Source organism: Lepidochelys olivacea, assembly GCF_965140295.1.
Source record: "Lepidochelys olivacea isolate rLepOli2 genome assembly, chromosome: 8".
In the NCBI taxonomy this organism is placed as follows: Eukaryota; Metazoa; Chordata; order Testudines; family Cheloniidae; genus Lepidochelys; species Lepidochelys olivacea.
In genome coordinates this window covers 7,497,635-7,512,262 of record NC_140418.1, presented here as the reverse complement: position 1 = coordinate 7,512,262, position 14,628 = coordinate 7,497,635, and the positions used below count along the sequence as shown (strand labels likewise).

At 47.1% G+C, this 14,628-nt stretch overlaps 1 protein-coding gene across 2 annotated transcripts in view; it reads right to left on the bottom strand.

The window, feature by feature from the left end:
• Nucleotides 1-14,628, bottom strand: part of FLT4 (fms related receptor tyrosine kinase 4) — a 104,515-nt gene that overhangs the window by 13,010 nt on the left and 76,877 nt on the right. For both annotated transcript variants that reach the window (XM_084637243.1, XM_084637242.1), the window contains exons 12-20: nt 12,207-12,315; nt 10,129-10,488; nt 9,679-9,825; nt 8,441-8,572; nt 7,904-8,010; nt 7,286-7,421; nt 5,337-5,441; nt 627-740; nt 252-340 (exon numbers count right to left, since the gene is read on the bottom strand). In XM_084637243.1, the coding sequence (XP_084493369.1) occupies nt 252-340; nt 627-740; nt 5,337-5,441; nt 7,286-7,421; nt 7,904-8,010; nt 8,441-8,572; nt 9,679-9,825; nt 10,129-10,488; nt 12,207-12,315 (1,299 nt within the window). The remainder of the gene's footprint in view (nt 1-251; nt 341-626; nt 741-5,336; nt 5,442-7,285; nt 7,422-7,903; nt 8,011-8,440; nt 8,573-9,678; nt 9,826-10,128; nt 10,489-12,206; nt 12,316-14,628) is intronic.

The window sequence follows — 14,628 nt, the reverse complement described above, 5'->3', positions numbered from 1 at the left end:
TCCTAGGCTTCCCAACTCTGATCCACCAATAGAGCCCAATCCTGGCCTTGAATCACCAATCTCCCATTGGACAGGAAGAAATTTACTCTCTGCATTCACACATCAAACACACTGTTACGTGGAACTGACACATGAGGTCTTTGTATCTTATTGTCAGGGTTAAGCTCATTCCAAGCCAGACATATTCTTCTTCCTTTACTAATCATGGGAAGGGCCCTTAGAGATGCCACAAGATGAAGGAGGCTACATACCGTGTAAGGACTGAATCCTTCCCGTTTGGTCCGCAGGTAGTTGGAGAGGTTTCCATATTTACAGAACTCAACAATAACCATGAGTGGGCCTGGAAGAGAAGAAACAAAGGAGTTCCTGGGGCAGAGTTAAGGACATGGGGTTAAAATCTCTCTTGATTTACACAACTACACAATCCCATTGCGCTCAGTACATACACAATCACACACACACACAAATAAATACAAACAGTTGCATCCTTACGCTAATGCACACCTACACAGTCACACACACAACGGAGGAAATGGCAGAGTGAGGCAGAGGGAATGATGCCCAGCATAGAGGTGAAAGAGCTTTTCACTTCACGGCCAGCTGCCTTGGTGGTCTTGGATATTTACCATTGGGCTTGGTGCAGGCACCCAGCAGGTTAACGACATTGAGGTGATTTCCAATGTGAATAAGGATCTTCAGCTCCGACATCAGCGCCTTGTGCTCACTTGCAGTAGCTCCCTCTGGAAACAAATGAACTGAATTATGGTTCCCCCTTAATTACAGCCCCTTCTTCCTCCCTTCTTTTTACTGAGGCTTTATCCCCAGTAGCCTCCAAACCATGGCAGCATGATCCATAACTGAGTTAAAACAATTCTTGTCAACATGGTTATGGCACTAGTGTAGATATGGCTTTAGGACTTTTGAATATTAGCTTATAAAGTAATAACCTCAGCCCTGCAGAATCACTGTTCGAAGGCGGGGTGGGTTGGACTATTAATGTAGAACACTGAAGTAAAAGCGAACACAGGTTGGGCCCGACACACTTAGGCCAGGGGTAGTTGGAAGTGGTTTATATTCACGGATAAATGACCACACAAGGGTTATAGACACACAGATTTAGACACACACACACACACTTGTAACTTGGCCTTTTGACTTCTTGAGCTGATGTGATGAGCCACAAACCCATTTCAGGGAAACAAAAGGAATTTGGGGTTTTCTGATCCTGACTGAAGATAGGAACATACAGGTTCAGAGTCTCCAGCTTGATTTCAACCCAGGAGTTCACTCTCTAGTCCATTTACTATTCTAAACACCCAAAGGTACTCTTTGAGCAGCTCATTCTACATGGCATTTTCCCCAGAGAACATGAACAGCATCAGGCCTTGTGTCTTGGTAGTAATTTAGGCAGAAAGATACTTTGTTATTTCTCCATGACTCAATTTAACTCACAATTTGTATCCTCCTTTATCATGAGCATTTTCTCTGCTACATTCCTCCCTCCTAATCTCACCACCTCTGGGATTTGCAATTTTTGGCTGTTTCACTGTGGAGATTTTCCTAATTTGTGTGGAAGGAGCTCCTTCTTAAACAAAATCTGCCAGGCCTCAAAGTCAGAAAACAACAGCACCTAAAGGGGATCTGCAAAACTTCCGGAAAAATGTAGTCACAAACAGACACATTTTCAAATGGGCTTCTGAAATTGCTCCCACAGATTTTACATGGTGCATCCATATGTACAAATGTGCACTGAGATGAATAGTTACTTGTAAGGCTGTTGATTAATCGCAGTTAACTCATGTGATTAACTCAAAAAATTAATCGCGGTTAAAAAAATTCATCGCGATTAATTGCACTGTTAAATAGAATACCAATTGAAATTTATTAAATAGTTTTGGATGTTTTTCTACATTTTCAAATATATTGATTTCTATTAAAACACAGAATACAAAGTACACCGTGCTCACTTTATATTATTATTTTTATTACAAATATTTGCACTAGAAAAATGATAAACAAAAGAAATAGTATTGTTCAATTCATCTCATACAAGTACTGTAGTGTGACCTCTTTATTGTGAAACTTACAAATATAGATTTTTTTTGGTTACTTAACTGCACTCAAAAACAAAACAATTTAAAACTTTAGAGCCTACAACAGGGGCGGGCAAACTTTTTGGCCTGAGGGCTGCATCGGGTTTCTGAAATTGTATGGAGGGCCGGTTAGGGGAGGCTGTGCCTCCCCAAACAGCCAGGCATGGCCTGGCCCCCGCCCCCTATCTGACCACCCCGCTTCTTGCCCCCTGACAGCCCCCCCGGGACTCCTGCCCCAGCCAACCCCCACTATTTCCTGACTGCCCCATGGGGACCCCTGCCCCATCCACCTCGCCCCGGCTCTTGGTCCCCTGACTGCCCCCATGCACCCCGCCCCTAACTGCTCCCCACCACCCCATTCAACCCCCCCTTCTCCTTCTTGACTGCCCCCCAGGGATCCCTGCCGCCATTCAACCCCTGTTCCCCGCCCCCTGACCACCCCGACCCCATCCACGCCCCGGACCACCCCCCGAACTCCCCTGCCCTCTATCCAACCCTGCCCCTACTCCCTGTCCCCTTACCATACTGCCTGGAACACCGGTGGTTGGCAGCGTGGCTGCACTAGGACAGGTAGCCGTGCTGCGCCATGCAGCACAGAGTACCGGGTCAGACCAGGGTCTGCAGCCCCGCCGCCCAGAGCATTGCACCACATGGCAGCATGGCTGCAGGGGAAGGGGACAGTCTCCTGGGCCAGGAGCTCAAGGGCTGGGCAGGACGGTCCTGCAGGACGGATGTAGCCCGTGGGCCATAGTTTGCCCACCTCTGGCCTACAAGTCCACTCAGTTCTATTTCTTATTCAGCCAATTGCTACGACAAACAAGTTTGTTTACCTTTATGGGAGATGCTGCTGCCTGTTTCTTATTTACAATGTCAGCTGAAATTAAGAAAAGGCGTTCGCATGGCACTTTTGTAGCTGGTGTGGCAAGGTATTTATGTGCCAGATATGCTAAACATTCGTATGCCCCTTCATGCTTTGGCCACCATTCCAGAGGACATGCTTCTATGCTGAAGATACTCATTAAAAAAATAATGCGTTAATTAAATTTGTGACTGAACTCCTTGGGAGGAGAATTGTATGTCTCTTGTTCTGTTTTACGCACATTCTGCCATATATTTCCTGTTACAGCAGTCTCGGATGATGACCCAGCACATCTTCATTTTAAGAATACATTCAAAGCAGATTTGACAAAACACAAAGAAGGTACCAATGTGAGATTTCTAAAAATAGCTACAGCACTTGACCCAAAGTTTAAGAATCTGAAGTGCCGTCCAAAATCTGAGAGGGATGAGGTGTGGAGCATGCTTTCAGAAGTCTTCAAAGAGCAACATATGATGCGGAAACTATAGAACCCGAACCACCAAAAAAGAAAATCAACCTTCTGCTGGTGGCATCTGACTCAGATGATGAAAATGAACATGCGTCGGTCCGCACTGCTTTGGATTATTATCGCGCAGAACCCATCATCAGCATGGACATATGGAATGGTGGTTGAAGCATGAAGGGACATATGAATCTTTAGGGCATTTGGCATATAAATATCTTGCAATGCTGGAAACAACAGTGCCATGTGAATGCCTGTTCTCTCTTTCAGGTGACATTGTAAACAAGAAGCGGGCAGCATTATCTCCTGCAAATTATAACCAAACTTGTTTGTCTGAGCGAGTGGTTGAAGTAGGACTGAGTGGAGTAGTAGGCTCTAAAGCTTTATACTGTTTTATTTTTGAACGTAGTTATTGTTTTGTACATAATTCGACATTTGTAAGTTCAACTCTCATGACAAAGAGATTGCACTACAGTACTTGTATTAGGTGAATTGAACAATACTATTTCTTTTGTTTTTTACAGTGCTAATATTTGTAATCAAAAATAAATATAAAGTGAGCACTGTACACTTTGTATTCTGTGTTGTAACTGAAATCAATATATTCGAAAATGTAGAAAACATCCAAAAATATTTAAATAAATGGTATTCTATTATTGTTTAACAGCGCAGTTAATCACGTGATTAATCGTGATTAATTTTTTTAATTGCTTGACAGCCTTAGTTACTTGGTTTCCACATGCAAATGTTCCTCTCTATGTGCTTGCCCCTTTTGCTTACATGTTAGGTAGTTGTATATATGCCTGGTAACCAATACGTGCAAACAAAAGTGATTTTTTTTATCCAAATGGGCAACATGCAGAAAAGGAGGGTGCCATTTTAGGGGCCTGCTTGAAAACGTGGCCACAGAAGTTTAAGATCTCAAATCTGTAGAATGCAATTTTACTCCAGCTCTGAAACTGGCCCTAAGGCAGATTCAACTCTCTTGACTTCAACAGAGTTCTGATCTACTTACCTCTGATCTGAATGTGGCGCTTAAACATGAATTACAATCACATTTGAAAGCAAACAATTTGAAAAGCAGCTCCTCCTTCACTGACAAGCCGAGAGTGGGGTTCAGGATTCTGTATCTCTCCTTTAAGAGCCACTGATATCACCCAAGCTCTTGAAATGAAGCAGGAAAGGAGTGTTTTCCTGCTCTATGTACAGCCTCTTAGGTGTCTAATATTGGCGTTAACTCCAGCAGAACCCTGAACTCGAGTTTTGGCAGCTATATGAAAGAACTGATTTTTAAATATTTTGATTCTTAATGTTATTGTACTTTGTCAGACGTGCAGTGATCTAGAGACTATGTTACCAATTTGAGACTTTAAACAGTTCTACACAATTAGGGTCAGGTTTTCAAAAGTATGTAGGTGCCTAAAGATGCAGATGGGTGCCTGGTGAGATTTTCAAACGTATTTAAGCACGTCAGGTGCCTAACTCCAATCTGTGGCAGAACTAGAGCTGGGCACTTTTGAAAATTCTGTTAGGCACCTAAATACCTTTCAAAACCTGGCCCTTTGTCCTTCCTTCCCCTGTCTGCTCTGCCATGCTTCTTCCACTGGACCTGCATGGGGACAGGACATCACTTATCAGAGGTCAACAGGGTCAAAGGCCACGGAGTTAAACGTTAAGAAGGAAGGTTGTTCCTTTAGGGCATGATCCAACCTCCATTCACGTCACCAAGGGCTGGATCGGGCCCTTGGACTCTTTAACGGCATGAGTGCAGGTATGTGCTCTAGCGATGACAAGGGATCAGTTTAAATCACTCGAGATGTTTCTGTGAAAGACAGATATTAACCAGATGGACGTTCCCAGGCAGATGACTAATCCCCTGCTATCCACAAAAACCATTCATCATGCCTCCCCATCTTCGTACCTTTCAGCATTTTAACTGCCACAGTTTCACAGCTGTTACTCTTATTAATCCCAAAGGCAGAGGCTTCCACCACCTTCCCGAAAGCACCATGGCCCAGGACTTTACCTGCCAAGGAGGAAAACATGGGGTAAAAGGGAGCGTCATGGAGGACTGGTTCAGAGCCTGGGGAATGGGACAAAAACAAAACAGGAAACGGCGAGGAGGAGAAAAGGAGTGACAAAGGAAGAGGAAGAAGTGCAGCGTGCACCCTTCCCAGGTGGCTGCCTGCTTAGATGGTTATAATGAGAGAAAGGACAAGGGGGGGAACTGAGACAGACCCAGCACTGACAAAGCAGAGGAAGGAAACAGCTCGTGGAGGTGAGGTGCCATTTGTTGCCCTGGAGCGGAGTGCGTGGGAAAGGTGTGTGGGACACCTTGGAGCAGAATGGCCAGGGCTGATGTCATTATTCCAGTCCTTGGCATTCTCATACACAGCACTCTGTGTAACCCTTTGTAGGCTATAAGAAGTGGAGTGGAGCGGTGTTGTGTGTATGTCTCTCTCTCTCTCTCTCTCAGGGTGGTGGAGTCATTCCTAGCGCTGAGTTTTAGACTGGAGCTCTGATGTGCCCTCAGGCTGGCACACTCTGCCCATGCAGCTGCATGTTCCCTCAGGACAGCTGAAAGGAGATGCATGCCCTGGACAAGCCAGAAGCCCCAGGCTTCAAGTACATTTGCTGCTCTTCTGTTGGCCCTTCTGAGTTGTAAGCCATGTCCAACAGAGGAATACTCCTGAGTGGGAGATGGACCCGAGCGATGGGGTGGCAGAGTTATGAGCTCTGCGGTTTCCCTGGATTGAGGTGATGAATGGAGTGGAGGAGTGTGATCAATTCCAGACCAGGAGCTCTTTCATAAAGCAACCACCACATCAGACAGGACACAAATAGTAACACAGCTCTGCGATAGTAAATTCCCTCCCTGGGTCCCAAATACTAATCAGCCCTTAATCATACCCCTGCCTGGTACATTAGTATTATTATACCTATTTCACAGAAGGAGAAACAAAGAGATTAAGGGCCAGGTTCTCATATCTGTGCTCCTTCACAATTGCACCTTACTCCACAAGTAGCCACACTGAAATCAATGGGGTTAGTAGTCCAGTAAGATAATACGCAGTGTGAGCTAGGGTTGCAAATCCGGCCCCAAGTGACTAGACAAAGGTCACAGAGTGGGGTTAGAACCCAGGCGTCCTGACTGTAATGGCAAAATGACATACCTGACCCTATGAAGTGTTGTTGTAGCCACATGGGTCCCAGGATACTAGAGGGACAAGGTAGGTGAGGTAGTATCTTTTATTGGACCAACTTCTGACCCTAGCTGAAAGACGGAGCACTGGGAGACTCAGAAGCATTGGTGGTGGCCTTCCAAAGTGTTACCAGAGCCACCGCTGGGGAATGATTTCGTAAAAGTTGTCCAAGCTTCTCCTCCTCCTCACTCATCACCCAGTGTAGACAGGAGCAGGGTCTCACAGGGAGAGCTACTTAGCTCCAAAAGCTTTTACATTGAGGTACAAGAGTTCTCAGAGAGAGGACAGCACATGTTGTTCACACAGAGAGAGAGCACGGTCCTATAGGGGCCTGGTTTTGGGGACCTGGCCATGACAAAAGAGTGACTCCTGAGTCCCAGGAATACAGGGGCCTCAGAGAGCAAGGGAATACAATCCAGAAATCCACAGTAGGTCCCAGGATGGTGGCCGAGGAGAGACAAAGAAATCTGCCAAGCATAGCTGAGCCAGGAAACATTTGAAGGTAGAAGTGGTGGCCCTGAAGCCAAGGAAGTAGTGGACACACAGAAGGAGAGAGAGCGAAAAAGCTGGAGCCCAACCATCAGATGCAGCCAAGAGGCTCACAGCTGCCTGGTGGTGAGTGCATAGCAGGGCCCTGTCTGTCCTGTGGCCAGCAAAGAGCTCTCACCTAGCCGGAGTCGCTCCCGTGGGAATTCCCACTTGCTGGAGTCATAGGGCAAGTATTCGCACTGCTCCTCCAGGGGAACCTCTCCAGGGTCCATGATGATGGACAGGTAGCCGGTTTTGATGTCAGCGTGGGCGGGCTGCAGGAATCAGCAAAGAGGGGGTGTGACTGGGCAGTTCAGCACCAGTTCCAGTGGGGAGACGCTTACACGATTCCTGTTCTATCCTACCCCCTTGTGCTGCGACCTGACTCCATTGTTTTCTGGCACCACAGAGTAGGTTTAATCATTCTGAAGGGGGGCTTGGGGGCTCCCCCCATTTTCCCTCACCCCCTTTGTTCTGGGTCCTCTTCTCCAATGCCAAACACCATTCTGCCTCCTTCCTTGTGGCTGCTGTGAGCCCTGTACTTGGAAGGGAGCCAGTCCAGAGCACCATCCAGTGATCATCCTGCTGGCAATGCTAGGACTAGGGACACGCTGCAGTGGCTTTGAGGATCACCTTTGCAGCTAGACCTCCCACCCTGAGAAGCAGGAGCCTTGTGAACTCATATCTCATTCTCCCCGCTGCTCTCCTACCCTCCCTCCCTGGCTCCACACTGCAGGGGTAAAAGCAGGCAACGTACCCTTTTGATGTTGCAGAAGATGAGGATGAGGAGGATCCAGAAGAAGACAGCGATGACCCCGGTCCCAATGAGGATCACGATCTCCACGTTGGTCCGGTCGTCAGAGCCTGCAGAACGGGAAGGGAAATTGCCAAGTCAAAGAGATGCTCATTCTCCACTGCCTGTTCCAGCCTGCCCCATCCTCATCATGGACTCCAGAGTATACTGTGAGGCAGGTGTTGGAGAAGCTGCATCTATGCCTTCCCTCTCGCATGGGGCTGAGCACAGGAGAGTAACAGACACTGTTGTGAGAGCCCTGTTCCCTCTCTGGAAGGAGGGCTGCGCTGCCCTGAGGGTATCCAAGCTTGGCCTAGCGCTGCCCTTGGACTCCTCCTCCTGGCACCTTCACTCCAGCAAAGATGGAGGGGCCTTCACTCTCATCTCTGCATCGGCTGTCTCAGAGCACACAGAAGCAGTGAGGGGCCTTACTCCTCCTGCTTTGTCCACACTCCCAGAGTCTGAGGGGATTGTTCCCTGGGGTCAGGATGCTGGCGGTACCTTCCACAGAGACGCTGGCTGAGGAGTTCACGCAGCCCTTGGCGTTGCAGACACTGCACAGGTAGAGCCCAGCATCCTCTTCTCTCACCCTCTGGATGCTCAGCCTCTGGTTTGAATCCGCTAGGTCAATCCCTGAAAGGTACAGAGGCTAATGGTATCAGTGTGAGCTGGTGCAGTTTCCGGAGGGAGGGGATTCCCGTGCCAGACAAATTCAGACTTGAAATACAATGCAGCCTTTTAACAGTCGGGGCGATTAGCCTAGGCTTCCCACTGCACATGCCCACAACCAGCTAACAAGGTTTTAAGCATGGCTTGCCCACTTTCCAGTAGGTGCAGGATCTGGTCTAACAGACCATTAGTTAAAAGATGTTATCTAACACGTCACAGAACATGGCCTCTTTTCCTCATCCAGACATGGCCTCCAACTAGGTTATAAAAAGCCCCTCCGGGCCTGTCTAAGGAAGTGGCTCTTAGAAGCCACTGGAACATGCAGGACTCAGAGCACAAGGAACCCTTGCAGGGAAAGCGGGGAACGCTCCCATTACTGGCTCCAGTTTCATAGAGCACTCACATGTGCACAGCACCGCCTATGAAGCCATCCCATTTGGAGCATGCCCTCTCCCTTCAGCCCTTCCGAAGACATGCCGGCAAATGTTACTGTTGCTAGCAGGGTTCCTGCAAGTTTCCCTGGAGTGGTGTGAATGAGGATTTTTTTTTTTTTTGACATAGAGCCGCGCAGCTAAACCATGCCACAGACTAGCCCCCTCCGTAACCTGCAACATGGTTTCATTACCTGACCAAACCGTACTCTCAGACCAAAACCTCCAGGCTGTTCAGGGAAAATAAGCCAGAAGCGCTTAGCAGCACCACTATTTAATTGCCCTAGTATCTAGTGACCAAAGCAGCCTGCCGTTTCAGATGGAGTATGGACAGAGTCTAACTTTGCTACACCCTGTAATAGTCCAGCAACTCCTGTCTGCACAGGTCTCTGACCAGCTGTGTGTAAGCATGGCATAAATGCAGCTGCGCCTGCACCAGGTCCTAATGTGGTCTGGCTGGCCAATGAGGACACAGTCAAATTGTGGCAGAACCTGGTTAAAAGAGATATTCCAGCCCAACGATCTAGTAGCGGGATCTAAACTAGGGCATGCAGGGCCATGATTCAAATCTAGTTTGCCTGACTGTCCTTTGGAAGAAGATTCCCTGACCTCAACTCCGCCCTCTTGAACCAACCGTACCTGAAACCTCTTCCACCAGCTTCTCGTCTTTATACCAGCTGATGTCAGGAATGTGAGCGCCATCCACCTTACAACGCATCTCTATCGAGTCGCTGATGTTCACCCATATGTCTGTCAGGTTCTGCTTCAGTCTGGGGACCTCGAGGGCTAAAGGAGCAGCAGCATCCAGACAAAGAGGAGATTAAAGACAAGCAGGAGATTGTTTGCTTTGAAGACCATCTTGACCCATACAGGGGGAAGAATTCTAAGGGGTCCTAATATACTGTACATTTTGAGTATCTAGCCCCTTCTGGGTGAGGCTGAGACAGGCAGTGCTGAGAACTCTCTCATACCCAACACCCCTTGCTGCTCAGGCCCTGTTCATCCCATCCCGGTGCTTCCTTGTGTGCTCCTTGCCCTGCATCACGCCCACCATCACAGAGTCACTCTGCCTGCTCCCACGCTCCTCACCCTGTACAGAGATGTATTTTTTGTGGCAGTGTTTCTCTCTGGTCTTTCGGTTCTGCACCTCACACACATAGTCTCCCTCCTCCCCCAGGGAAATGTTCGGGATGGTGAGCAGCAGGGCAGCGTCGTTGGAGTCGGGTTCGAAGTGCAGCTCCCCTTGCATCTTGGTCGCGTAGTGGTGGACATTCTTGCAGTCCAGGACTAGTGGGTTGCCTTCCTCGTGGTGCAGCTTCGAGAGGTTCAGACGGTACCACTGCAGGTTCTCATAGGTGTAGTTATCAGCATTGCAGCTCAGTTTCAGGTCCTGTCCCTCAGTGGGCTCCTCTGAAGGCTGGGATTCAATCTCAAATCCATCCGGAATGGCTGCCAGGAAGGCAAGGGAAGGAAACGGATGTGTGACTGAGATTTTAAGGCTCCATGGTGCATCACTGCCTTACAGGGTGGAATTGTCGCCCTCTGCTTCGCACTCTGAGTCCGTCTTGTATATAGACAGGGATAAAAAAACCTCCCCAAAGCACAGTGATAACCTGCATGATGCTGCTAAGAAATTGCTAAAGCGAAGAGGAGTCACAGGTGGTGAACTGAAGGGCTAGGCTCAAATTAAGCTTGGGTCACAAATGAAATAAGGTTGCAGGGTCTGAATTTAGCTTTTGGTTTTTACTTCCCTGGTCCGATATTAAAACACAGGGTTCTAAACCGCTTCCTGCTTCTGCAAAAATGTGTTTGTACCCCACCACTTGCACATCCAAACAGGCATTTGTGCATACAAGCTAGGCAAGTGCACACACAGAAGATTACTTGGGATGCAATTACCCAATCTGCTTACGAAAATGTATATTTGCATACACAAATACTGGCAGAGCACGCACACAGTGTTGTTATTAATTATTCAGACAGAAACCAACTGTGTGCTGGGCTTTTTGCAGGCAGGCTCCACCCCCAAACAGCATATAACCCACACAGCCCTCAGTCACAAAATCACTATGAAATCCTGTCCAACTCCCAATTTCTACATAGCAGGGACATGGGCCTGTAACAGCAGGGGGTATTGCAGGTCAGGATTGTGTAAAGGAAGTTTACGCAGCATTTCACTGTGCGATCCCTGGCTTTAGCCAGTACTGTCAGTCTCTAGCTCTTAAAAACTCAACTAGATCAAATTAATCTCTCCCCTGCACCCTCAGAATTCCCCATGGCTCCTGCCAAGTGTCTCAGGACCCGAACGCAAACCGGGAAGAGTGAAGTTACCCTACAGAGCACTAGAGGGTACTGTTGCATCAGATACACCTGAGAGTTGCAGGCTCTGACTTTTACGATTATTACAGAATAAGGTTGTGAACTCTCCATTCCAGGGCAGGCAGGATAGTGTAAGGAGAAAGGATTCACAATCAGTGACTAACGGGCAGAGTCTGAGAAGATGCTGACATAGGCACTGTTTTTCCAGTATTGAATTAAAAAAAACAACAACCTGCAGCAGTGACCAAGCTGGTTTCTCCCCATCTATGGCGGCCTAAAAGATAATAAAAGGAGTACTTGTGGCACCTTAGAGACTAACCAATTTATCTGAGCATGAGCTTTCGTGAGCTACAGCTCACTTCATTGGATGCATACTGTGGAAACTGGCAGTTTCCATGATTTCATGCATCCGATGAAGTGAGCTGTAGCTCACGAAAGCTCATGCTCAGATAAATTGGTTAGTCTCTAAGGTGCCACAAGTACTCCTTTTCTTTTTGCGAATACAGACTAACACGGCTGTTACTCTGAAACCTAAAAGATAATGACATTTTACTTTAAATGCTAAGTTTGCTACCAGGATCTGTGCCTTTGCCAGCCTTCTCCAGGATTCTTTATGTGGGGTTACATCTCCAATTAACGTGGAAGCCGAAGCTAGTGCAGAATGCAACTGGCTTGCTGAGATGAATTTCTGATTGTGAGCACACGGCACCGGTTCGCTGGGTTCTGCACTGGGTTTCCAGGTGGAGTTTGAGGTTTTGACTTATAACGCCCTAAGTGGCTTTGGGACCTGCCTATTGGAGGGACCCAAGATTGACAGACAGACCTCCCTGGCATCTGGTGGTACTCACTGGTCACGTAGAAGTAGATCAGCCGTTCATCTCTACCCACTTTGTTGGAGGCAACACACTTGTACATGACGGAAACATTGGCTTCCTGGATCACCAGTTTGCTGACCGTCTGATAAAGGAAGTGAATGTCAGAATGAACGATGGTGAGGGGAGAGACAGGATCTTCACTGCTCTCAGGCCGACAATGGGACAGGCAGCAAAACACAAACAGCAAATCCTCCCTCCTTCCCCCCCAAAACCCTTAAAGTGCTGTTCTATTCTGAACAGCGATTGTGCCCCTTCCTATGCAGCGTACTGCTGTTGATTCTTGTGACAGCAATACCTTAGCATTGCAGAGCCTCCGTGGCTAACGGAGAGTGAGCAGGATTCTCTTGTGCATCAGACACTAAACTCCAATCAGTTATACAGGGAGCAAGCCCATGGAGGGCTATGGAGACAATGGGGCAAGCAGGTGTGCCTGAGCGCCCAATACGGCCTGCTGAACCTTTATTCCGGGAGACGAAGAGTGAGAAGGAAAGAGCTCTGCTTGATTCCCAGATCCCAGGTTTAGTTTGCAGGATTTGCAGTTGAGAAGAAAAAAAATCTTTTTATTTGTACATTGAGCACATGTGAACATGACGCGCCTCAGTATCATTTTACGGCTGCGTCTCAGAGCAGAACTCTACTTTGGCCCTCATTCAGGAAAGCATCCCTATAAAGGAAAGCAGGAAAGCATGTGCTTAAAGTCTCGCTGAAGACAATGCGACTTGAGAATATGCTTCAAGTGTTTTCCTGAAGACGGTTCGTTAGCATCAAGAGAAAATCAGGGGTATGAAAAAAACATTGCTCATCTCACCATTTTAGAGCCTGTTGTAATTTTTTCTGCATTCCAAGCTTTTCATTTAAAATTCTTCTCCCTTTCCCCAGCCAATGCAAAGTAAGCAAATGTACTGCTGTTCTGATAGTTCAAACTTAGAGTCATTGAGTTTAAGGCCAGAAAGGACCACCAGATCACCTGGCTGACCTCCTCTACATCACAGGTCACCAACACTGCCCAGCACCTAAACCTAAACCAGCAACTGAAATTAGACCAAAATATTACATCCCACAGGAGATTAGACTATTATGTGCCACAGGCAGAGGATAGGAGGGAGAGAGCTGCACCAATGGCCGAGGCCCCTGTAACGGCAGGGAAATGTCTCAAGAAAGACAATAGCAAGCAACATAAAAGGTTCGAATTCACTTTTCCTCCACCCTATTCACCTCACTCAGGTGAGGACTTCAAAGCTGTGTGTTATGAAGTGCTTTCCATTCAAAAGACATTGCAGTATGAAGCCTGGGCAATTTCCTTCCCCCCATTCTTTATTTGAAAACAACAAGATAATTAAATGCAAAAAACTACGAATCAATGTCTAAAATGAGGATGAAAATGCAAAAATTAAAGTTCTGACAACAAAAATAATTTGCCCACATTATGCATCCTGTACATTTTATAATATTCATTTTGTGATATAAATAATAATATACTAAGCTAGGTAATTAACCAGAATAAACAGGCATAGAAAATACTATATGTCTGCAACATGACTGCGTTAACATTATTGGAACCTTATGTATTGCATTTTCTGACATCTTGTGTTTTTTGCTCTGCAGCCATAATTTTGCATTAATGTAGGGATTTTTACATTTCACATACGTCTTTCTGTATAGACTGGATTATCCTATGCTGAACCCACCATTGCACGCATTGGCCTTTTTAGCCAATTTTTACATCACCTATGACCTGTTAACTAAAATCTGACTGGAGGGTCTCAAACTGAGATCTGTGGACCACCCTAGATTGGAGAGTCCTTTGTGAAGAATGAAGAGTGAATCCAGCAGTCAGAGTTAGGAAGTTCAGAAGGGAGATGGGTCTCTCACAACACCTCTCTCTTAGGGGCCTGCAGAATGAATTGTAGGAGACACCTTTGGGGACACCGCTTCCTCCCACAAGCAGCAGAATTCGCTCTTCCCAGAGCTTTAGTAACTCCCATGGGGCTTCACTGTCTGACTTAGAACTTTGGAATATTTACATTTAAAGTTACATCTAACTAGCTGGGGAGCGGGGAGGACAGAGGTGAAGAATGCAAGAGAGGAGGAAAGAAGAGGGGAAAAGGAGGAAAGGAGGAGAGGAACAACGGATCTAGATGCATAAGAAAAGATAAAACTGTACTAAGAGGTTCCAGGTTCCATGACCATCTCCCAATACACCTATTTGTCCCCAGTTCACACTCCTGCTCCTGGTGTGGACACTCAACCACTAACCCCGACTCAGAACTGCTCTGAGCAGATGCATAGGCAGCGTCTTCCCATCCACCGCCCTTTCAGTCGCAGTGACGGATTCCTGGCTGGGGCCTTGGAACAGGAAGTGACTTTGGAGGTGTGTATGAAAACAGGAAGTGAC